This window comes from Apteryx rowi, unplaced genomic scaffold (assembly GCF_003343035.1).
Source record: "Apteryx rowi isolate R43461 unplaced genomic scaffold, aptRow1 scaffold_241, whole genome shotgun sequence".
Classification (NCBI taxonomy): Eukaryota; Metazoa; Chordata; class Aves; order Apterygiformes; family Apterygidae; genus Apteryx; species Apteryx rowi.
Window position 1 is genome coordinate 961904 of NW_020448764.1, and position 25417 is coordinate 987320.

The 25417-nt window shown below is 39.8% G+C and overlaps 1 protein-coding gene across 7 annotated transcripts in view; it reads left to right on the forward strand.

Annotated features, from left to right (window-relative positions):
- Nucleotides 1–70: 70 nt before the first annotated feature.
- IGF2R (insulin like growth factor 2 receptor) overlaps nt 71–25417 on the forward strand; it is a 59605-nt gene continuing 34258 nt past the window's right edge. For 2 of the 7 annotated variants that reach the window (XR_003253595.1, XM_026066465.1), the window contains exons 1-16: nt 75–325; nt 1011–1462; nt 7594–7727; nt 13390–13514; nt 15198–15296; nt 15715–15844; nt 16904–17024; nt 18825–18939; nt 20481–20643; nt 20818–20998; nt 21849–21952; nt 22347–22508; nt 22808–22948; nt 23287–23433; nt 24323–24454; nt 24916–25063. Coding sequence is in view for 5 of the 7 variants with exons in the window: in XM_026066465.1 (XP_025922250.1) it covers nt 1434–1462; nt 7594–7727; nt 13390–13514; nt 15198–15296; nt 15715–15844; nt 16904–17024; nt 18825–18939; nt 20481–20643; nt 20818–20998; nt 21849–21952; nt 22347–22508; nt 22808–22948; nt 23287–23433; nt 24323–24454; nt 24916–25063 (1931 nt within the window). In the remaining 2 variants the exon portion in view is untranslated. Of the gene's footprint in view, nt 326–411; nt 1463–6650; nt 6672–7576; nt 7728–13389; nt 13515–15197; nt 15297–15714; nt 15845–16903; nt 17025–18824; nt 18940–20480; nt 20644–20817; nt 20999–21848; nt 21953–22346; nt 22509–22807; nt 22949–23286; nt 23434–24322; nt 24455–24915; nt 25064–25417 lie in introns of those variants that run through there. The other 5 variants (XR_003253596.1, XM_026066468.1, XM_026066469.1 and 2 more) reach the window with 5 other exon arrangements.

Consider the following 25417-nt stretch of genomic DNA (forward strand, 5'->3'; position numbering starts at 1 on the left):
TCCCGGCCCCCGGTGCTGGGGGGGAAGGGGGCGCTCGGCCTCCGCGGGGGCGGGGGGCCGGGGTCGGCACAGCCGGGCGGGTCCCCTGAAAAAAGGGGAATAAACTTCAGGGCCGCTGCTGCGTGACGATGTGGCGCCGTCCCCTGCGGGGCTTCATCGCGTGGGTCGGGAGGTGTGAAAATTGCTCTGTTAAAGTTGCCTCCGGCCAGGACTGCTGGTCTTTGCAACCGTATCTGCTCTATGTTGGGGGAGGGGAAAAAAAAAGTGGTTTGGAAGGAGCGTAACTTTATAGCCTTCGTTTTACTCAGGATATCACCAAGTGCCGGTAAGTTACTTAAAGGTGAGTTAAGCAAGCCTTAGAAACAAGAACTACTATGTGGAAATAACACTGTTCTTCGTGTTTTGTCCTGTTTCTATTCCGAGTTCGGTCAGGAATCTAGTTTGGCAAATATATCTTGCTGGTCCTCATTGCTTCTGCTTTGAGGTGGGGTTACCCTGTAGTACTCACAGGAATATTCTGTCTTGATCAGCAAGACACTGGACAATGCTGGACAAGCATCATTGCAGCCCACTAAGGAAACAATGAGGACATAGTTTGGGTCACTAGTACTTGTATGAAAAAGGGGGGAAAATAGGTTTGCTTGCAAGGTTAGCACATGAGAGTGGCAGAAAAAGCTTTTTTAAGGTGACCTTGCTAATTGTGAAGTTGAGACATAAATAAGAAACTCACCTCTTCTAGAGGGAATTTAGCTCCTTTGACTATTTTTTAGGCTATCCTAAGTGACTTAATCCTCAAGCAGTTTCTATTTTGAAAGTAGCTTTCAGTCCTGTCAAGGTATTTGTCCTGGTTTTCTTGAATGACTTTTTACTAGAGGAATATTTGGGAATGCCCATCCGAAATACGTAGTTTTGCTTTGAATGTGAGTTACTTAAACTGGTTTCCCTTTGTTACTGGCAAAGAGAAAGTAAGTTGTGGAATAGATGAGGTAGTCTGTGRTTTTCCTTTTAAGTTGGGCCTACATCAAAAACCTGCACTTGCTATTGTGCCATGGTGGAAAAACTGCTTTGCAGAACTGTTGCCTGGTAATCTAGAATGTGTGAAGAAAAAAGCAAGAAGTTGTGGTTTGACAGTTTTGAAGACCCCATGGAGATCTGCAGTGAAGTGTYGTACCAGACACAGTGAAGAAAAGCTGCCAAATGAGGAATGATTCAGTTGGGTAACTTGAATGTTTATACCACTGACTGATGTCTCATCCAGAAGCCACAACATGGGTCTTCAGGACAAATTCCTCACCAATTTATCTTTGGATTGTTTTAAGACAAGATTTTTGACTTGTCTAATAAGAATATGAGAACTGTTTTCTTGTACCCTGGCTTTTGTGTGGCCTAATAAGGCTTGTGCAGCTGCAGCGACCTCTGTGTCTGATGTGTGAATGTCAAAAGCTGGACAAGGAAGGAAAAGGTTGGTGATTAGAATAGGTACTAATACTCTCTTTAAAGAAGAGTAGAGTGATTCCAGAGTTTTCCTTTTTTAAAACTTTGTCAAATGTCATGGCTTGTGGTGACTGGCTTTGTCATGCTTTTTACATGGTTACTTTTAAAGCTGACTGTGCTGTCAGGTAGCTTGTAATTAAATTCTGTTTTTATCTTCTGTGTAGAATTTCAAGTCTGTAGGATTATTGCAATATGAACACCAGGGAAATAATACAGGAGATTTAGTTGGATATGAGGTTACTAGTCAGTTCAGTCTTTATCCCCCATTCTTCTGTCTTCCCCTTGCATCATTCATGTGACAACAGAGGAGAATCAAGCTCTTAATTATCCTTGTGTAGAATAAATTGGGCTCAGAATTAATTCTGTGAACTGTTCTTTAAATCCAGTTACCTTTTTAAAAACTAACAAACAAAAAACCCCACTGACTGTTTGGACTAAACTTCAGTGTAACATCAGGGAAGTTCCTATAAAACTTTTCCTGCAGTTTTTTCTAGAGGGGAAGAAATGTTTTGAGTGTTGCAGCAGAGCAGCAAATAGAAAACACTGTCTTGTCCTAGATGAAATGTTACTTGATGACAGGTAATGTTTTTTGCCTTCTGTGCAAGGATAGGGATCAGTGCATAACTTCTATAACTTTCAATTTTCTGAACGAAAGGAAAAGCCCTTAGAACTGTTATATGTTACAGGATTGTTACTATGCTGAATTACTAATTATCAAATTATCTGACTACTTCAATGTGTCATTTATAAATGGTACAACTCTTACATTTGACTGCACATACAGTTCATTCAGACACTTTTTTCAGCATTTGTTATGGAACTAATACTTGGCTCTTGACTCTCTTGATTCACTGATGCCTTGGGTTTAGTGTTCAGCTCAGCCTTGGTGAAGAAGCATGAGCTGAGTGCAGAGAGATGACCTTTAGTTGAACTTACTTAGCCCAATAAAGTGCTTTGACATCTTTTAAGTGGGAGTGCCATAAATAACTCATTACTGGACTTATTTGCATATGTGCATGGTTGCTTCACATGCCTTGGAAGCATCCGTTATGATGGTTTAGAAGCTCTTCCTCAGTACATGAGCTTCCTATAGCTCTTACATACTTGAACTTCAAATTGCTATCCCTTTTCTTACACATTTGTTGCATGATGTGGTGGATGCAGCTTACAGTGTTTATCATGAAAGACAAAGTACCTACAAGGAGGAAGTTAAGCAGCTTGTGGTAGAGTTGTAAAGCTGTTACACATGATACAGGCAAGAAAACTTGCCTAAAGACGTATACCATGCGGTGGTTAGAAAAAGYGACAGGTAAACTGGAGTAGAACTAAGCATGAATAAGGATGTGTTAACAAGACTATTTCCTTCAGCTTTTCAAATGCAGCTATGGCTTTGTATTTTCTGCTGTTTCTCATTTTCTCTGGGGAGAACTTGCTTTGGTATGGAAACAAATTTCTTTGCTMTGTGTATTTGTGGTAGGTGCATCTAATAGTCTTAGTGCAAGGTGGTACATCTAAGCTTCTAGTTTCAAATTTGAAATGGTCATTGTGGAAATTGTTCCCAAGCTTGTCTCCCTGTGATCATGCTGGTCGAAGCTGCTTGTAAAGAGYTTCAGATATTAGTCTTATCTCTGAAATATTTTCACAGTTGAGGAGTTGCTGAGTACAAAATTGTGTGCAAGGACTCTGGTGCAGATGCATAATCACACATGGATCAGCTTTCCAATCCTGTGATCGTATGTTGCCCTTGTCCTGTGCCAAGTAGTCTATGTAATACCCCTTAGAACAAAATGATTCTGTTAGATGCATTCCCTAGAGAGCAAATGCATGCTTCTTTGCAACTGTTCTTTATAGCTGTTGCAGCAGGGTTTACTCTTCTTCCCAGCAGTCATCTCTTGGCAAAAGACTGAGAACCAGCAACTTGAGCATGGGTTCTCAGAAAGCCACTCAGAAAGTCTTTCTTGTGTGTCATCGCATTTGAAGCGGATAACCAGTATTCAAACCTCAAAGTGGCTCATGGCTCTAGCTTGAGGAACCACTTGCTGTGACAGCTTCTGCCCTTCTGCAAGTCATCTGATTGCAGTGGCTGAGCTGAAAACTACTTTGCTTCAGAAGGTAATTCAGGCTCACTATCCCTTTTCTGCCTTACTGCTTTTTTTTTTTTCTGACTTGCTTCTTTGCTGTGTCAGAAAATGCAGAGCACTCTTCTGATCTTATGCTTGCTGAAAAATAGTTGTTTTTTCATGTTGTACTCTGTGTCTAAAAACCAAAACTAGGTAGTTGGAAGGCCTGACCTGCAAGCGAGTTTATTCCAAATAACTTGTTTGTTTGGATCTTGCTTACACAGCCACTTTCAACAGTAGCTTAGATTGGTGCTGCCTTAACCAGGGGATCCTCCCTGCCTTCTGCTGCCTCCTGTGTGTGGCCAGTCACTGTGAGCTAGACGAGGGAACTGACCTGATTCTATCCCCCCTCTCTATGTGCATGCACACACCTGTTTTTGCTGAGTTAATTTTGAGCCACAGCAATTCTGGGATCCAGCTTGTCTCACAAGCAGAGGCCAGCAGAGGAGGGGAGGGAAAGGAGAGAACGTGTCCCAAAACAGTTTCTCAAATTCAGACCTCTGACTGGGATGGTCTATGGCTGGTTTTAGCTAGAAACAGGTGTCACTGTCACTTCAGCAAAAACAGATATTTGACTGTTTAAATCAAGATGGGACACTTCTAAACCATGCTTGATCCTAGCTCTGGAACTGCACCAAAAGTGGCTATCCATTTGCTCTAACTGCAGTCAAAAGCAGGCAGGGAAGTTTATTGTTCCCCCATACCCCCTGAGCTATTGCTCTTTGAATCTGTTTGTATAACAGCTGCCTAAACTAGCTCAATTGGAATGAATTTGGGATAGCTTAAGCACTTTGAATAACAGATGTTTGCTGAATGGGTAACTTTGGCTGGACTAGGTAAAAGGATGATTACGTGAAGAATAACCACTGGTAGAAGGTGGCTGCTGAGCAGCTGGAAGAAGGTGGTTCAAGTGGCTGAGCTGCAGTGAGGAGCTGTGATCACAGATTGTTTCCATTACTGGATGCGGTGGAGTGATCAGTTTGTATCTTATTGGAAAGTAGAGCACATGCCACAGGGCTGCAGCTTGAAACTATTCCCGGGCACTGATTTATTGCTGGCAGCCTTATTTGTAAAAGAAGTAATTCTTGCTTTCACTGTGAAAGTGTATTTTGCATCTCTTAGTTTAGAGCAACTGCTCAGACTATATCCAGCCTGCTGTCATGCTTCAGTGTGTTTTGTCAATGCTGTGAATAAATCCTTTCCCTGTACCTCCCTGCCCATTAAAAATTAGTCCATTGAACTACTTTAAAAGTAGTATTACTCAGAAACCACTAGGGACATTAGATTTTTTTTTCATTTTGCAGGCTTTTTTTCATTAAAGGTGCGATTTAGAACATGAGTAGACATTGGAGGTTCTTACTTCCTGCCCATGGATTGTTTTGAAAAATTCCTTGCACTTTGCTGTCCACGCCTCTGTGAAAGGGCGGAGGGAAAGGCTCGTTGTAGTGACTCTTTTGTTTCTGTACATGTGCATTCTCATCTTGTTTCTCTGTTGCTTCTGGCACATGAGTAAACTGACTCAAAGATGCTGGATTCCCTCCGTTTCATGATAACATTGAATGGGGAAAGCAAAACACTTCATCTCTAACAGAAACATAATTCTGTTGTAGGAAGGACTTAGATTCTCATTAAATTCAGAGACAAATGTTAATTTTCAAATTCTCTAAAAGAATACTGAAAACACTCTAGCTTGAGCAGAAGTTTTAATGCCTTGGTATTACATAAGCTACCTTTTTCTTGTTTTCCAAAACCAGTCAAAACAGAGCACTTGAGCCTTGTGGGAACTTCTCAGCAGAATGCTAACTTTCCAGGGCTTCACCTTGGAGAAGTCCTATCCTGATAGGAATGCGTTTTCTGCTGGGGCAAAAAATGGCATTAGTCTAAATCCTTTACTGTTTTCAGAGCCCTTGAAGGTGTAGTCTGCTGGTTCTTTTTTGTCTTGTCCAATTTCCTTCCTGTCCTGAACTCTTATTCTCTACTGAAGGTTAATTCTCATCATTTTCCTGCCTAGGGATTGTCTTGATCCACTTGAAGTGTAAGAAACTGGCTCAGAGAACTAATTAGTACAATTGTGAAATATCAGTTCTACATACTTATGTCTGGGATTGAGACACAAAATCCTTGTATATGATCTTGCTGATTTAAAAAAAAAAAAAGTTGCTTTATTAGTATTTTAGGTTTGACTCACTACCTGGTAAGTTACTTGCTTTTTGAGCCTTATTATTGTGATGGGGTATGAAGATTTTGTTTGTTTGTTTGCACAGATGATCTTGTATTTGTCCCCAGCTTATTCCAGGCATTAGTAGAACGAAATTTTTAGGGCTGCTTTAGTACAGGGAAGCAAAGAACCCCCTAGTCAGTAATTAATTGGAAAACTGTAGTCTCTTACTGCTGGCTCCTTGTGCTGAGATGAGAGATTTTGGATTTCTTGGAGCTGGATTTTGGAGTTCTTGGAGGATTCAAAAACTAATTGGGAGTAGAATAAAGTAGCTGAACTGCTGTTGCCCCTCTCTCATTTGAGAGTTAGGCTTCAGAAGTGGAACAAGAATGGGCTCTCCTCCTGGCAGGATCTGGGGCCTGATGATGTCAAACACTGAAACACCTGCAAGCTAGAGATTAAGGCACAGGGACTTGATAGTCCCTTGAGCAAACCCTAGGTGTGAGGGTTCTGGTCAACTTCTAACTTCCTGGTGGCTGAAAGAGGGGAGCTGAGTTTCCTTGCAGGACTTGTCTCTTAATTCTGCTAGGATCTGTAGATTAAGACAAATGCTTCTGTGGGTCTGATAGATGTATTAAACTCTAGCTGATTGCAAATATTGGTATTACCTAATAGGTCATTGTGTGACCCCCAGTGTTCTGATGTGTGATGAGTCTTCATTAAATCCTACTAGAGTTTTCACCTAAGAAGGAAGGGGAACTGGGGAATCTCTTGCAAAAAGCAGTACAGTCAAGAGGATGCCAAATATTGCCAGAAGAAAAAGTACTTCTGAACCAAGCTGACTGTGAATGTACAGTGAATTACACATTTAACAGAGCTTGAACCAGAGCATCATGCTAGTAAGCTAACTTGTCTAAAGAGCTTCTGACCCCAAACTAGTTAAACTGGAAATTACTGAGTGGTGCCATGTCATATTACCAATTACATCTATGCACTGCACAGTCTGTGCTTGCTGTGAGGGGAAACTAGTCCTTATTCAACCTCTGAACTACACATTTGAATTTGTTTAATTTTTTTGTTCYGTTACTCTGACTTCCTCCCCCAGTGTATTTAAGCAGAGCTTTATGTTTCTTTATCAGGTTTTGCCAGCTGACTTTGTGGCYGTAGTTAACTAGTAATACCTCTTTCAGTGAGTCTCTTAATCTCCCTCCTTGCTTGTTTTCCAGCTTCCAACATAACCCTTTGATACTGAAAGGACAAGTTCTGATGTGTGTAAATGCTTAAAGGTGCAGCTGTGGCCTAATAAGCATTACTTATTTGTTCCAGTCTGAATGCTCTAAGAACCTAAACTTGTGGGGGTTTTTTGTTTGTTTTAAACATGAAGCTTAAAGGGTCTGTTGCTCTGCTCCACTTAGCTGTATTTTTTTTTTAAGACTATTATTGGGTATTGATAAAATGCATTAGTGTGCAGCCTACAAAAGATGTTTGAAAAGTATATTAGGTTCTCAAAAAAGGCTTACCACCTGTAATATACCCATTCAAAGTAGCCTTCCAAGAGATTTGAGAGGGAAGAATGGATTGCTGGGTGTTAAAAGAAAGGGGAAAATGGACTGATATGTGCTTCTGCTTAAGTGATTAAGCCTGTTTTGTTCTTGGCCTGGACTCAGTAACAACTATTTCTCGTGTTTACTGTCTAGAACACAAATATGAAGCTCAATGCAGTGGCTGTTTGCTTTAACTTAGTTATTTCAGGGATGGGTCTCTAGGAGATGGTAGTGCAGCCAGTGTAAATACTAACTGACAGGCTTTTTTTCTTTTCAGTTACACATGGGAAGCAATTGACACAGACAACCATGTGTTCTATAAAATAAACCTCTGTTATGGTGTACAAGAGTGTGGAAGATCAAGTGCAGTCTGTGCGTATGACATCAATAGGAAGACCTATCTGTCAGTAGGTAAGTAAACAATTGACTTTCCTGATAAGGACTTCAGAGTTGTGTTAATGGATAGTGTCTCAGAGCAAAGAAATTCAGAAAATAGTTGTATTAGCAAAGCATTTTTTTTCTTCTCAAAGTTTAAAACTTTATTCTAGATTTGGGAAAGCATGATCTGAATTCAGATCTCTTCATAAGACAGTGAAATCTTTCTTCTGCAGTAGTTAATAGTAATCTAGTGTGAAACTCTACAGGACACCCCAAGTAGAAGTAAGTGTATCTACCTGTGGCAGGATACACACTGTGCATAGGCTTGCTTGAAACCTGACATTAAACATAGGATAAAGGTTGGATTATACCTCTAAAATATACCACAACCTAGCCTGATGTTGCATTGACCTTTCCTCATGCTACTTGCTATAATGCGATTTTAGAGCATTGCTAAGCTTCTGGGATGTTTTTGTAAGCTGTTACAGAAAGGGTGTTTATATGCAGTCCTCTGTTTTCAGTTACATTCTTCAAATCTGACTGCTTCAGTAGTTCTAAGATGTCATTGGTGTCTTGAAGAGTGGCTTCCCATCTCCCTATATCTCTCCTTTAACTATAGACACACTTTGGTTTCAGGCTATGATCAATCAGTACTTTTCAAAACAAACTGAGACTTAAAATGTTGCAACATAGACTTAAAATCACTGGGTGCATGGAAAAAAAGTGCATCTTAGTTCATGGCTGTCTATGTAATGCAGTATATATTTTGCATGCTGATCTAAATATTATACTGCCATGTTTCTAGACACATGCTTGCATTTGGTTTCATCAATCAGCAGCAGCTCATGCTCGGAACACTACTTGTGTACTTACTTGCATGAGTGATTGCTGCTTTCAAGGTTGCCTCAATACTTCAGCTGATGAAACAGTAGTATATAAATACTGATAAGTCAACTCTCAAAATCTCTTCAGGTGCAACTTCTAACAGAATAAATGGAGAGCTTTCTGAAGGGTAGTATTTTTTCAGACTGCCTCTTAGTACCTGCAGATCTGAAGTCTAAATTTGTCTGTCTTTGCCAATCCAATTGCCATTGGCAGACAACTCTTATGAGAGGTTGAGTCTTCAGTAAAAACTTTTGACCTTGAACTGCTGGAAGATGGTGAGGAGGAAAAGATGAGATTCTCAGCTGTATGCAGATACGTAGCAGTTAGCCTCTCTTCTCCCTTAACTATAGAGATACTTTGGTTTCAGACTGCGGTCAGTCAGCACTTTTCAAAACATACTACTGCTTAAAATGTTGCAACATAGACTTAAAATCACTGGGTGCATGGAAAAGAGCGTATATTAGTTCGTGGCTGTTCATCTATGTAATGCAGTATATCTAAGTTCCAGAGTTTTCTGGAATGACAGATTAGATGCATCTAAATTCAAATTGCAGTGGCAAATAGCAGCATCTTCTGTTTTGAACGGCATGACATCTTACTAGACCACTTGACACTGTTAATGTGATTCATTCCCAAAATGTGCAACAAGAATTGTTTCCCACCAATATGAATCTTAATTCTTATGCAGTTGAAGCTTCAGTTGTATGTGGATCACAAACAAAGCAGCTTCTGTACAGCTGTTTTAATGTGCTTTGTTCAGTGGAACTGAAATGTGGCTGATTGAATGCTTGAGGAAGCCTGTTTTCCCCAGGGAAGACTGCGACCTAGATGCTTGTGTGGGTTGAGTTCCTCATTTCTTGTGGAAAGAAAAATGAAGAACAAAGCTGGGTTATGATCATAGTATCAAATATTCCACTATATGCAAACCTTTGCGTGTCTTACTGCCTAATCACTTCTCGGTAGAACAGGATTAGGCAACAATCAAACCACTTGGTCTTGCAGAGGGTCTTTGAACTGACTGAAGGTTTATGCCACGAATCCTGTTTAGGTAAGGCATGTTTCTAACTATCCTGCAATAAATTAAAAATCAAGGCAGTGCAGTTTGTATTGTGTGTGTGTTTCTTAATCAATTTGAGGAAATGCAAATCAAAAAAATTTTTTTTTGCTCATGGTTAGTTCCAGACTTTAGTGGCATCTGCCATGTTTCACGATACTGCCTCTAGTTGTATTGAAACTTTACACTGAGTTAAGAGGTCATGCTAATTGATTAGCAAGCTTCTTTTCTCATTGACAATAACTCTTTTTTGAAAAGAAGAATCTCTTTGATCCAGATCTAGTGAAGTGTAGGCTCCCAGTGTAGATTCCAGTTGCTTAAGGCAATTAAGCCACATACCTGACTTAAAACAATCTGACTGGTATGTGGTTACTTGTATTCCAAAAATGAGTGACTGAGTGCAGCTGAAGGGCTTTGATTTGGGGAAAGGGAGGAACAAAATGTGAACTGATAAGCTTTTCAAAGTAGTAAGATTGCTTCAGATATGGACTTAATCAGATTTCTTCTTTAGCCTTTCAGAAAGGAATTTTCAGTGCAAACAATAGATTTGCTTGTGAGCATTAACTATGCAAGAGAACAGCTATAGTACTGGTTTTATTTCTTGCTCCTAACTTTGGGGAAGAGGGCTATGTGGTCTGTGACTGTAATCAGACTGTATCCAAGGGAAGCCATACGGTTAACATTGGGAAGTCACTCTGACCTACAGTTAATGTTGGTGTTGAGATCCAAAAAGACCTTTCCTGGAGAAAGCTCTTCTGCTTTATTGCTTGACCTTAGAAGCTTGCAAAGTATAGGCAGAATGCTTAGTTCTTGAACTACAGAGAGCATGGAGATGGCATCATACTTATTTAACTTCTTGTGACACGTAGTGACTAGTGTTCTTTTTTTGTTGGACTAGTGCTAAAACTAAAAGTTGAAATATTGCTATAACTGTTACCCTGAGTGGCAAAACGTGTGCTTTGTCCAACCACAACAGAAGGACTGGCTGTGAAGGGACTGTTGCCACCTAAACTCTCCCTTCCTTTGGAAAACTGATAGAATGTCTTCCATGATTGCCTTTCCTCTTCCAAACAGCTGAAGAGATGAAAGTATAAACAAGTGGATAGGTGTTGTAGACAATGCCTTTCATAGTGATTTAGTACAGCTGCATAAAACAGTATCTGAAGCTAACTTGTGTGAGATTTACTAGCTAATTTGCAATGTCTTCCTTTATGGAAGAAATGCATCTCTATAAAGCCATGAAAACACTTGGCTGCTCTTTGAAGAGGGAGATGGATGTTCTGCTGAATGCTGTTCCAGAACTGGTGCTCTGGAAGAAAGCTTRTGGAAAACAGATAATTGGCAAAGTATGAGGAAATGGTTCATGACACTTCTTGCTGTTGGCAGGAATAGGAAGAGTAATGTGCCACTAAAGAAAATCTTGCTAAAATCTTTTAGCAAATTCCTAAGCTAGTTTTAAGCATGCAGGGAGGAGGTGAGCATGCACATTGGGCTGGAATAAACAAAATTTACTAGCTCTTTCTTGAATGTCACTTTGAGGATATTGGCGTCAGCTCACAAAGCTTTTAGAGGAATGTMAAAGACTTTCAGAGTTGAGAGGAAACTAATGCTTACAGAGGTCTAAGTCCTCAGATGGTGCTGTCATAAGCTCCCTGCTATGCTGAGGCTTAAAACTGTATACTCTTAAAAATGATGGAAAGGTTTTTTAATCATATGCACATATTGTTACCATATACAACTTTTCACTAAAGGGTTAGGTTGGGTGTTTTTGACAGCTTTCCTCTCCTCTGATCTCTTAGTGAAGAAAAGAGGACATCTTGCTAGCAGCTTTCAAGTAGTGAGGTGATCAGTAGAAATCCTGCTCTCTGGGAACTAGTTTGTAGCTCTTATGTTTGAAGAGGGATGCATGACATCTGTCAGTATCAGTGCTGGAAAACTTAAAACCTGAAGATAGCCTTCTGATAAGGGGAGTGCCTGGAAGCTGAAAGGATGGGAACCACTGACAGCCTTGATGTCTGGAGGCTGGCACTGAACTGTACCTGCAGTAATGTTGCTTCACTGCTGCAGGTTCTCATCCTGGCTGCTCTTCATGTAGCACAAGTTCTCAGTGTAAGTGTGTGGGTGTTTGGTCTCCCCTGCCTTTCTCCTGGGCTGAGTTAATTCTAACCTTACTTTGAGAAGATGGATGATTATTTAATAACCTGTAATGCTTGTTGCCCTCACATAGGGGTGCTGTGAATGGCTGCTTAGGCATCAGCCTCTTGAAAGGGCTTCCTGTAACAAAGTTAGCATAAGCATCTACAGCATGAAAAGAGCTTCCCTGAGCTACTGAGGGAATGTAATGTGGGTTAGCTAGCAAGCTTCCATTCTGACTGCCACCACTTCAGTTCTACCTGTGAGTTAGGTAGCTATAGTAGCTTTCTCTGTTACAGTTCAACACAGCCAATGATTTTAGGTGACCAGCACAAATGCTGCTTGTCCCAGTTCCTTTGCAGGACTGGATTGAAAAACAGTGCTGGGGAACCTGATGGAAAGATGCTAAACAACACGCTTTACTAAGAAAAGTACTGGCAGCCATTTCAATGCCTGGAAGGGTGCTGCTGCAGAATATTGTTGTGGTATATTTTTGAGGTTCTTGTATTCTCTTCCTGCCCAGTTTACTTACTTGTGTTTCTTTTGCTTTCAAGATTATATTACTTGGGTGTAATGTAGTTTTCCTTGCCTTGGATAAAGGGCTAATAGGTTGGGCAAAGTTCCAGCTAGTGTGCTCTTAAGGCAAAGCAACATCTGGCCTAGATGGAAAGAAGTGTTCTGAAGTGATTGCACATTTGACTTTATCCCTACTTTTGACATGAGGAAAAAAAGAAAGGGGGAAGCAGGCCATTGCTGGCATTTTATAGCATTCTCTGTAGTTCAGGCCAAACTCCTGTCAGCATTCAAATTCACCTAGCAAGACTGGACAGGGCACTGTTAGCATGCTAAACCTAAAAGGACTTGGTGCTTAATCCTGATCAGCATAGATTTGAACAGTAACATTTTGGTGGCTTGAACCAGTGCTCACTGTGACTTGGAACGTGCTCCCCCTTTTCCCTTTTGTGGTGCTGTGGAGCAGAGGGTTGCACAGCGTTTTAGCACTGACCCCAGCTTTTGTGCAGCACAAGCTGTGCTGAAGGGATGAGAGCTGCAGGCACTGGGAGACATCCACTGCAATAGTGTATCTGTTTTGGGTGTATCTGCAGGTAAACCCAGTATCGTGGATGTGCCCAGGCATCTCTGGACTCATCACTAAGCAGACTACCTCTCATATTGAGGTGGGATTAAAAACTAACAGTGTGTAAACAGCATAAAGGCTGAGCAGCTGATGGATAGAAACTGGTGGGAGGAAGGAGTGACTTGTGGTACTTGTAACTAATTGGTAACAGTCTTCTGCTGAGGAATCCTTTAGTCCTTGCTCCTAGAGCAGTGATTTGTTCATGGATCTGCCTGCTGTCAGACTTCCCAAGTGTTTGCTAAAAAGCTTTGAGAAAGTAGGAACAGAAGTTTGATTAGAGATATCAAACACTATCTTAACTTGGATCTGGGCTTCCAGATCACAAGCTGCAAACAGTTTTGAGTCTTGCTCTGTTCAAAAACTATCTTGTACTGGACTGGCCTGTCTTGTGCTGTTCAGTACTTGAACTTAGTGCCTCTGTATGTTTAGCATCTCTGAAAGTACTGTATTATGATATCTTTTTTACTTTTTTTATTAAACCCTAGGTGACTTAGGTTTGCAAAAAACTTCTAAAACTCTTCTGGAATTCAACACTACGCATAACTGCTTGCAGCAAAGCAGTCAGCACCAAATTCAAAGCAACATTAACTTCCTGTGCGGGAAGACATTGGTAAGTCTAAATCGCTTGTTCTTATCTTCAGTGAAAACAGCATGCACTTCTTAGAGACTTACTGTCCTAGTGGATGCAAAGCTTCATAACTTAAGGAAGAGCCAGTTATGCTTTAGTACTGAGTTAAAATCACAGTCAATTATGGCTTTTAAAATGCGGTCAAGGTAGAAAATAGTTAAAATCTGCAGCTTAATTCTAGTCAGACACTGTTCTGGTTCTTTAACTTCTTTACAGAAATTGCGCTGATATTTTAAGTGTAGTGCAGAGAAATGAGTTGGTGCTGTACTGAGTATTTTAACAATGAAAGCTATTGTTTAAATGCTGTCTGGTACCAAGCTGTGGACCTAGAATGGCTGTTTAATAGAACAGTGTTGAAGAGCTTAACTACCTCTGTTAGTAAGCTTTAGATTCTTGTCTTCATGTAGTTGAACTTAAAGTGCTCTCGGATTCATCTGGGCTTCCAGGGAGTAATCATTTGTGGATATCTTCCTAAAATATGGACTGAGGCTCCTGAAAAGTTCTTAGGGTGTATATATAGTTTACTTGTACCTCCATATGCTTTGGAAGTTGCACCTCCCAGACATTTAACTGATACCACAGCTTGATATTCTGTACAGACAGTGATCAGTTTATATATTCTGTATATCTAAGTAATAAATACTTGATTAGTGCTGCTGTTGGCACTGATAACATTATGCCCTCTCCTGGAAATCTAGCTGATTCAAACATAAAATACTAGCGCAGGAGGGAGATTTAAATGCTTCCTATGCTATTTCAACAGGTCACTTGTTTGAATTAAATTAAAAATTCTTGCTTAACTCTAGCTGTAATGCCAGATCATAGCCATTTTAAAACTTCGTTTAGTTAGCATAGTTTTTAAACACCTATCCATGTGACCTAGCAAAAGGATTTTGTAATAGTGTCTGGAACAGCTCGCTTACAACACTTGTGGCAGGGCTGAACGGGGGAGGGAGGAGATTTAAATAGGCTAATGTACTTCTAGCYAAGGTGGTGGTGGGGACAATGGAAAAAATCTGGTCGTCTTTCTATAAACAGAGACATTCAGTTGAGCATCCAGCCCTAAACCGCAGTAGAACACCTGTCTTGAAAGAGATGCAGATGAGTGCTAGTTTAATGTTAGCATTTCTTGCCTATAAAAATAAGTACTTTACATTAGAGAGAGCCTTTCTGTATAGCAGAAGTGATTGCTAGTTAGAAAATAAGTAATCTGCCTACTTTGTAGGATAAAAGATAAAGAATTGGTAAACCATGCATTGGCTTGCTGTTTGTCTATTTATATGCTTTTGTGTTGGTGCTTTGCTTCCTAGTAACTGGATGTGACTGGTGCTCCTGCCAATATCAGTTGGAACAGTGAGTGCTTCTAAAGGATGTAGTACAATTACTGCATATTAGGATTGGAGCATGTTAATTTGAGAGTTTGCATATGCAGAGTGAGAAGGATTTGGCAGCCTGCATATTCCTGAGTTTACCAACAGAGCTATTAGAAAATAACAAACTTGCTGGTAATAACAGGGGCTGTTAAGAAACTGTATGCCCTTTCTCTGTGATGTTCTGGACTGTCTGTTTTTCTTAATCWCTTGAGTGAAGTTCTTACTGTCTATAGACATAAAATAAAACTGAAATATGTTCTTCAAATACTGACTTTTTTCTTCCTTTAAATAGGGTACTCCTGAATTTGTAACRGCAACAGAGTGTGTGCACTATTTTGAATGGAGGACCTTTGTTGCTTGTAAGAAAGACTTGTTTAAACCTGTGAAAGAGGTAATCTATATACTATACATGCTAAGTTACTTTTCACACATGTAGCAATTTTACTCTTAAGTCCCCTCACCCCCAAACAAACATCAACAACTGATCTAGGCCTAACTTCTTGATAGACATATGAAGCATTTGTATGAACTTACTGAAGCTGAGAATTTTAAGCAACTCTTTAAAGCCCTTTTACAGTCTGTATGGTTATTTATAGTAAAAGTCTTGTAAAAAGCTAGAGCAGAACACATTAACTTTGGGTGCCTCACTTCAGCCAGCATATTTAACCTTTCTTCTCTAAGTCTGTCTATACTTTAGCTTGCAGAAGTAAAAGCTTTTTCCAAGTATTAATCTAGTTTTTATATAAGCCTGCTTGTAGCCTCTCCCTGCTTATATAGCATGGATTGCATGTAACTTTTTTATGTTTTAGGTGCCTTGCTATGTGTTTGATGAAGACTTGAAGAAACATGACTTGAATCCTCTGATCAAAATTTCAGGACACTATTTGGTGGATGATTCTGATGATGATTCCTTGTTTATAAACATCTGCAGGGACTTAGGTGTGAACACCTGCTTGTATTGTCTGTCAGTGTGTAAATTTCTAGTAGAATGGCTATTTCCTTGTGCCTCACTTGAGATTGTCAGACCAAAAACCTGTGTTTTAGGACTTACACTACTGTTTCAAGCTACTTCTGATGGTTTAAAAGCTGCTTTCTGTGGAGCCAAGTCTTACTCCAGCTAGTGAGCTGCTTAGATATATTCCTCTTCTGGATGGACAAGGGCTGTTAGAGAAGTTGCTTTAAGCTGATTTGAGTGGAAGAGCTTAGCTTGTCTTGTTGCTGCTGCTTGCTTGCTGCAGCACAAGACTGAGAGTAGTTAGCACTTTTTGTGCTTTGAGCCTATTGCTTGCTATAGGCTCTAGTTGAGGTTGTTTCTTAGTTGCATGTGAATGTCCTGAGACATGTCTTAAAAGTGTTTAGGTGCTTGGGTGAGAAATGGTGCATAGCTAGCACTTTCCAGTCAGCTGGGAGTTGTGTAAGGAATTGAAACAGCAAAATCACTCACTTAAAACTCCTTGGAAAGGCTGGTTTAGCTGTATACTTGCACTGCACTTTTTTTCTACTGTGCAGTTAAATGTGTATTTTTATCCCTGTTTTGGAGCTGAATGGTTCTAGTTTTAGTGGCAGGTCTGTTCTTTTAAAAATCTCATTAGTCTGAAAATTGTCACTGACAGCTTTGAATTTTACATGATAAAATAAGATGGTTTATGAGGAACCATTTCAGTGTTGTGAAAAAACTTACTTAGAACACTTCCAGAAGGTATTGGAGCCATACACATCCAAATATTATACTACCAACTGGAAACTAGCTTCAGGTACTTCAGTTATGAAAGGATGAACTTACAACCCAAAACAGGGCAACAAGTACTTCCTCTTTTAGATAACAAATACTTCAGTTGTTGTCTTGTCAGTTTCATGTTATAATGTAACTCAATTTAAAGGTATTTTTAGAAAAGGGTAAAGCAATGAATGGAAAGTAAGCCCACAGATAAAACAGCAAAATATTTCATGTAAAGCAGGGCTTAGAAACTGAATGTTGTTTTCTATATTCTGTAACAGGAAGCTCAAGTGGAGAGACCGGAACTTGCCCTGCTGGCAGTGCTGCTTGCTTGTTGCATGAAGGTCTTGCTTATGATGTTGGTCGTCCTCAGGAACAACTGAAACTTCATAACAAAGACAGGTACTTAGTTTATCTGATGTTGCTTCTGTGAACACTTCTCAGCTGTCTGGACCAGATAAAGTAGTTAACTTCTAGATGACTCATCTGTTACCATCAATATAATTTCAATATTGTAGGATTGACAGGATTAGTTCCATCAAACACTGGCAGAGTGGAAGTTTTGGGGCATCCTCTTGTACTGCTATAACAGATCAAACTTTCTTCTTCACTGTGAGAGATTTCTGTTTATAGAATTGCAAAATTCTCAGAAACTAGGGCTGATTAGTGTTTTCTGCCTTTGAGCAGAAGACTAAGTTCTAACTCCATCTGCCTACCATCTGAGGGACTGAAGGAAATATTTGCTTGACTGTCTGGGTTTACTCACTGCATTTGGCTCATTCTGCTGCCCAGGAGTACTTTAAGTTGAGAAGAAGTCCAGATGTTGCCCTTCTGTATCTTTGCATTGATGACTCTAATTTAACAAACATAAGCAATGCAAGGTTGGCTGTTCCTTTCAGTACTGAACCGGAACTAGTAGAAACTGTTTCCTTGATGCTGCCTCTTGTGCTGRAAGTGTAGCATGGAAAAAAAGGTATCCCATATGTGGTTTGGGAGACTTAGTAGTCAAAATGATGATCTTTCTGATCATAAGGTCATATGAGCCTGCTTACCATATCTGTAGGGGTCACTAAACCTGTTGATTTTTATAGTACTCTTCTTTTTCACATGCTAGTTGAAGAAAACAGGTAGAAAAAAGTAAGTTAACAGTGGAGGTCAAGGGTTCTGGCTTTTTGGTGATGGAGTTGTTTTTTTGTTTTGTTTTTTTGTTTTTTTTAGTTTACAAATAAAGCTGTTAGACCTGCAGGGCTCTCCCCTCCCCCCCAGCATGAAACAAGTGGCTGAAGGGTTCTATACTGAAGTAAATGGTTAAATCTGAGGAAACATGAGAAAATATAGCAATCTGAGGAAACTAACGTAATATATCAAAGTGCAAATAATACTCTAAGAAGTGCCTGGCCCTAGACTATCTTGTCTCTTAGGATTGCTTGAGCAGAATTAATTGTATGCAATGAATCAGATTAGGGTCATCTGGGAAAGGAGTAAAATGTTTGTATTTGAGTCCTAAGGTATAGAGAGGCCAGCCAGTTAGAGGTGTGACTAACCTGAAGCAAAACGGACGCCCTTCTGCAAGCTGCAGTCTTCTGTCTGTTAGATCAACAGAACAGTAATACTTGGGAAAGTTGCACTGGGGTCTCCTTCTTGGTTTTTCATCCAAGTTATCTTGCCACATCTCTTGGCATGTAGTTATCTTGTTTCATTCTCGTACTGTTGCCTTGCCTGTTTCAGCCCAGTTACCTCACTCCTGTCAATTGGTTAATGATGTTTTCCTGCTGTCAATTCTGGGAGCAGGATGGAAAGAGATTGAGTATGGAGGTGGTAAATTTTAGGACTGTGGTAAAACATCAGTGTTTATTACTTCAAAAAGTTTCAAGACTATCACCTCTGCTCTCCAGCAATCTGAGAATAAAGCTAGAATGTTTTTGTAACTATCAGCCAAGTTCCCGCTACTGTCTGAGTTAAGGCGTTGAGTATTGTCTTAAATGGGAAGCAAGAGGCTGCTCTAAGTCATTTTGCTGGGACTCTCTTAACCTTTATTTTGGTTAATCATAGGAATAAAGACATCCTTAAAAATAACTTTTAGAATGGAGGTTACTCTAGTATATTCTCCCTGGGTATCTAGTAAAGGGCAGGTGTTCCTCCAAGAATATCTCCTTCTCTACCATGTGTAGTGTCTTAATATATTTAATTTTCTGTTTCTAGACTGGTACTGAGTTATGAGAGAATATACAATGATGAAGAGAGGCCAGACTTCTGCCTAGGCCATAACCCAGCAGTGACCATTACTCTTCTTTGCCCATCAAAGAGGGGAGAAGAGGTAACTTTGCTATTTTAGTTTAAATGGTTGGTCTTTAACTTCTGTATACATTATCTTTTTTTTTTGAGGGGTGAAGGAAACAGGCAAATTCTTCTGTTTTGCAGGTTGTGAAGATTGTGGGATTCTCAATATAAAATACTCCTCAGAAACAAACTTTTAAAGCTTAGGAATTAAGAACTTGACTAAAATGTTCTTCTGAGGTGTTTGTTTCTCTTGTTTTGGTAAATTTGGTTGTCCTTTTCTAGATTCAAAAATTTCCTCTGAGAATAGGACAGGATTTAGGACAGTGTTAATCCTCAGCATAGATCTCTGCTTGCTGATGAGCACTCTTCCAACATCAGTCAGACTGGGAATGCTTAAGATGTTGCCTGCAACTTGTTTTTTATAAATCTGGCCTTCCTCAGGAAAAAGCTAGTAAGTGTCATTGCTTGGCAAATATCTGTCACTTACTAAGCAGACTCATGAACTCCTTTTATCTTAATGTAAAATCTGTCATGTTAAGCCACAGATCAGTCTTTGGGCATTGTTTTAGCTTGGCTTCAATGCAGTGCAGTGTTTGCTTATTGTGTAGCATGATGCCAGGTAATCTGGGGAACACAGCATTCTTTAAATGTGGCTGGAGTGAATATTTCTAATGCCGTACCATTTCATATTCTGATGGTTTTGCTTGCAGGCTAGTGAAGGAGGAACTCTTCTCTGCTAGCTTTGGTCTAATGTTTGTCCCTCACCTGACCTAGAGAGAGATCCATACTTTATCCTTACCGCTTCAKAAAGGGACCATAGGCCTTTACCTCCTGTTACTTTATAATACTTCACTATAGCCACACATGTATAATGTGTGGTATGAGCAGTAATGTTAATGTTACTTGTGGCTAACTTCTGATATCTCCCTGTGTGTCTGCCTGCTGTTTTAGTAGGTGTGGAAATACAGGCTTATGAAACAAAGTGAGCTTCTAAATTTTTTGCTTTAAAGTCAGGGAAAAACTAGACTGCTGTTCTTTCAAGAGATTGCAAAATATTGCACTACAGAAGACACCTGACAAGTGTTGACTAAGGAATTTTCAAGCATGTCTCTCAGTCCTGATTTGGACTGAGGGAATCAAAGTTACTGAAATGTCCAGTGTACAAGAAACTTGCTTGCCTTTAGAGAATACTTGATCTCTAGCCTTTCCTTTGGACTCATCTGAAAGGCAAACACCCTCCAAGCTCTGCTCAGCAATTTGGGCTTCAATGTTCTCTGCTTTAGCTCACATGTTAAGGAAAAGCACTACTTCAACACTTACTTCTGGTAGTCCTCTGGTAATGCTTGTTATTCTGCCTCTGTAGATTTCTAGTCGTTTGCTTCATCATTACTAAGAGGTGTTTATTTTCTTCTCAACCTAGTTCTGAGAAGCCAGAGACAATGTTTGCTGCTCCTAAGCAATTTACAGGCAATCATTACTGACTCTAACTGAATGTGACAGTATTGCTTTAAAGACTCTATTTCAAATAGAAGTTGCTATACTTATTTGCAATCTTAATTCTGCTTAATTCCCTGTCAGAGCACAGGTCCCAAACTCACAGCAAAAACAAATTGCCGATATGAAATTGAGTGGGTTACTGAGTATGCCTGTCACAGGGATTATCTAGAGAGTAGGAGCTGTCTTCTGACTAATGAGCAACATGATATCTCCATTGACTTGAGACCACTTACTCAACTTTCAGGTAAACTCACTATTTTTATTTTGAATGGTATATTGTTACTAGCTAGATTCTCAACTTCATGTCTGGAGACTGGAAAAATATCCTGTGCAGATATCTGGGTCTTACCTGACCAATAGCAATTTTTTTTTTGCATCTGTTTTTTGTTTTAGAACACCTATTTTCTTCCTCATTCAGGTTATGTCACGCCATATTTAGCCAAAGATGACAATGAGGAGTATTACTATTACTTGAATATATGTGGGAAAACCACTGCAGGTAACTGCAAGGACAGCACAGGATATGTTTCATCTTGCCAAGTAAAACCTTCAAATAATCAGCAAAAAGTGGCAGGAAGATTTGAGAATCAAACCCTAAGGTATGTAAAGAATTCTTTCCAGGCTCTTTAGCCGTACTTGGTTATCTGAATGACTATCTCTATTTCCTAGTTTGGTGCCCTTATGTAAGTAATATATGATACAAAATGGTAGTGGTTTTGCTCTGTGTTGTATAGAAAAACGTTAACAGTGTACCAGGATAGCATTAGCGAGCAAAGGGGGTCGGTGGTAACTGCTCAAGACAGGGAAGAAACTTTCACTGACTTCAGTGTCAGAGTTGCAGCTTGTGTTGTGCTGTCCCTTGCCTTCCTTGAGTTGAGGCAAGAGAGCATCAAGGTAGGATGTTCTAGAGGCTCTGCCCTCAGCAAGAGGAGGGCACTTATATTGCCTTTGCAAGAGCATGCAGTAATCGTATCCAAGTCTTAAGAGGTCCAAAACTTTGTAGTTTTAAGAATTTGAAGATTCCAAGTGGCATTTTGGGACACCAGTTTGTGAGATTCCAAAGCAGAGATTCACATAAACATGGTCTTTCATTCTGTCTATGAGCATGTGATAGACTTGTGGGAGCTATCTTCCAGGGAGTATGACTTCCTCCAGCTCCAAAAATAGCAATATGATTAGCTCAAAGGAAAAGATGTTCCACCAAAGCTGGAAGAGCTATAGAACATTGTTGAAACTGTATACAAACTAATGAAAAATAACCAGAAAAATCTGTGGATTTGAACCTTTTTTGCAGTAAAAATGTCAGTATTAATGCTGAAAAAGGGTTTCTTTCCTCCTTGAGAGTGAATCAATTATTTAATAATCAAGAATGTGGCTTCTGTTACGTGGAGAATATTGCATGATTGTGTTTGATCCCATTTTTCTATCTAAAACTGACTTTTTACTCAGATACTCTGATGGGGATCTCGCTTTAATTTATCCAAATGGGGATGCATGTAGTTCTGGCTTTCAGAGGATGACCGTAATAAACTTTGAGTGCAATGAAACAGCAGGTGAGTGTAACAAGCTGCTGACTCTGCTCAGGGTTTGATTCTTGTGCTTGCTTTTATTAAACTAATAGACGTTAGGTTCAAAGGAATGCATGCTTTGAGCCACAGTTAACACAAGAAATAAATATTTTTGGAGTAAGCACTAATTTCGATAGCTGGCAGTGTTGTTTCCTGCTGTGTAGTAATGTTGCTATTCTAAATCTACACTGCTGATCTAGAAACTAATCCTGAACCATGAAAGGACCTGCTTTCTTAGCCTACAGTAAAAATACAGGACTTGGTTTGCTCTCTTCCTTGCTTATTGCCAGTCCTCAACACTCCTTGCTGCTTTTCTTCCCCTCCCCCCATTTTCCCCCCTTGGAAACCTAACATTTATGTATCTATCTTCAATGTCAAGGTAATGATGGTAAAGGATCTCCAGTGTTTACTGGTGAAGTGGACTGCACCTATTTCTTTACCTGGGATACAAAATACGCATGTGTTAAAGAAAAAGATCTCCTTTGCAGAGTTGCTGATAGGAGAAAACATTATGACTTATCACCTCTGATACACAGTTCAGGTATGGTAGTATGAACTCACTTTATTACTTCTGTCCTGAATTTGCACACATCTCTATTGCCATTGCAGTTTCTTAGTTGAACACTTGTCAACTTTTGCTTTGCTTTGGTGTTCTGAGTGCTGTTTCCTTTTTCCAAAAGTGAGTGCCTTTTGAAAGCAGCAGTGTCCATGACTGCTTTAGTTGCTGTCATCTTTAGCTGTTTTAAGTGTCTTTTTTCTGGTGATAGAAGGTGTTTTGGAGTGGAGAGGCTGGAATGATTAAGCAAGACAACTTGTTCTTAATGACTGTCTCTATTTCAGAGTTAGCCCAGAACTGGGAAGCTGTGGACAGTAGTCTTTCAGAGGTGGGAAGGAAGCGTTATTACATCAATGTCTGCCATAAAGTGCTGAAGAAAGGAGGAGCTTCCAGCTGCCCAGATGCTGCTGCTGTTTGTGCTGTAGGTGAGTCTCATACTTTTTTTTGCTCTGAAGGCTTGGCACTGCCTCTGTAAATGGAATGCTGCTGCACTCGAATAACTGAAGGCACTCAGGGAACAGTAGTTATGAGCATATCTCCCTTGTGCTCACAGAGAGCCCAGAAGAAATGATGTAAGTAGCCTTTTCTAACTAAAAAATGTTATTGCACTCTGCTCCTGGCTTTGTAGCATAGTTCGAGAGGTTAAAAACAAACTTGGAAGGATATGTTTTCTTATGACTTTCAGTTGGCTAGGTAATGTTATCTTAGTGTAAATTTCACTTCTTTCCAGGGAAACAAGTGATGTATTTTAATCTCTTTGCAGATAAACAAAACACGAGCAAGAATCTTGGAACATATGTTTCTTCTCCTAAAAAGGTTGGAGAAGATATTCAACTTACCTATTTAAATGGAGACAGCTGTGGCAATAACAAAAGAATCAAAACTGTCATCACTCTTGTGTGCAGACCAGGTAAGAATATCCACATCTTGTTCTTTGAGCCAGTTAAAGCTGGAGATTTAGTATGCCCAGGTGTAAGTGCTAATATTATGTGCTTTCATCTTTTTCTTTGTACTGCTTACTAGAGTAATAGCAATGACACTGCAGGTAGTTAGCTCTGTTCACTCTTTATACAAATAAAGATCCTTGAGTCTCACTTGAACTTGGATTCTCCCAAACAAGGTGAAGGTATGTCTAAGTGCTTAAAGCTCCATAAATACATGGAAGTTGTATAAAGCATTTTCAACCCCTAAATTGTCTTTACAGAGCAGACTGGTTCTGAACTGAGATCAGATACTTTGGCCTTTTCCAATAAGTATGTTTTGCTTCTAAACCATTTGCAGATTTTTTTATAAAAAGCATCTATAGAAATTGTTCCTATTACTCTCCTCTATATAATAAATAGCCCACAAGTTTAACTCTCTCCCAGAGAAATAGAAAACCTGATTTCTTCTACCTCAGCCTGAGGGAGCACAATCCTCTGAGTGTGCTAGCTAGTAGGATCAGGTTATGCATTACTTACTGATAAGGCTGTTGCTTTGTAGTAGGACACCAGGTTTGAGTACCAAAGCTAACTTTTCTTTGAGTGCTATAGTACTCAATTGGGAAGGGACTAAACAGTTAGTCTTCATGACTGAATAAACTTTTCTTATCCTGGGGAGAAGGAGGTGTGTTTAAGTGTGAGGAATTTTTTTGTTCTCTTCAGTCTTTATTGTGAAGATGTGGTTTAACAGTTAATTTTGACACCTGATGCTTGGGGGGGAACAGGGGAGGAGCCAGTGTTCTGGGCTTAAATTCATAATTCTTGTTGGTAGCCTGACTATACTGTATGTGATTCAACACACTGCTCTTATTATACCAGGTGATCTAGAAAGCGCTCCTATCTTAATGTCTGAGGGTGTATGTTCATATGCCTTTGACTGGTATACTGCTGCTGCATGTGTCCTGTCTAAAACTGAAGGAGATAATTGTCAAGTCTCTGATTCTCAGGCAGGTATGTATTTATGTTGGCTAAGCTGAAAGATTTTTGAGGGGTAGAACTTGTGTCATAGCACTGAGCCATCCTGCCACACAAGAACAAAGCAAGTTTGGCCTAAGTCTAAAACTGCTGTGTCCAAATGTTGTAGGTGCTTATCCACATGCTTATGAAAGATCAGAATAGCATGAGCTTAATATTCATGCACTGTGTGTGTAGGGGAAATAGATGCAACTCATTACTGGCTGTAGTAAATCTTTGTGTAAGAACATGTATGCTCTCAGTATGTCCAAATTGCAGTATTTCTGGGAAAAAATAATTGCATAAAGGGAGACTTACTCAGAGGGAAGGTGAACTAGCTGTGTGACTGGTAAATAAAGATCTGTGAGATGGTGGGGGGAAAAGTGGAACTGATGAACTTGTGGAACACAAGTTGTTTGGAACTTGTGTTGAATAGAACTTTATTCCTTCCTGATTAGGCTTCTCTTTTGACTTATCACCTCTGGCCAAGAAAAATGGGCACTATGTGGTTAATACTACTGAATACTTGTTCTATATAAATATTTGTGGCAGTGTGCCGGAAGAATTGTGTCACACAAAATCAGCTGCATGCCAAGTAACACAGAGGTGAGTAACTAGTTCTGTTGTCTGTAATAGAAGATCTTTTGTTGCATGATGTGTTGTCTGTGTAGCACTGAGCAATTAGTGCATAAAATACTGTGCCACCTGTAATAGATTCAGGCAATTTACATGTAAAATAATTATGTGGTGGTATAGTAATTATGCTGTTGGCTGTTTCAAGCAAAGTGCACACTTGTGTGATTTAGCTTACAACTAGCTTTTGGGGTTTAATGAGTGTCTGTTGCTACYCCTTATGTTAGCCATAGGTGCTTTAAGCTATGGATTAACTTTGGCAGCTATATCAAGCCAACCCACAGCTTGAATTCAAGGTTAACTGGATTTCTCAGAACTTATTGGCCT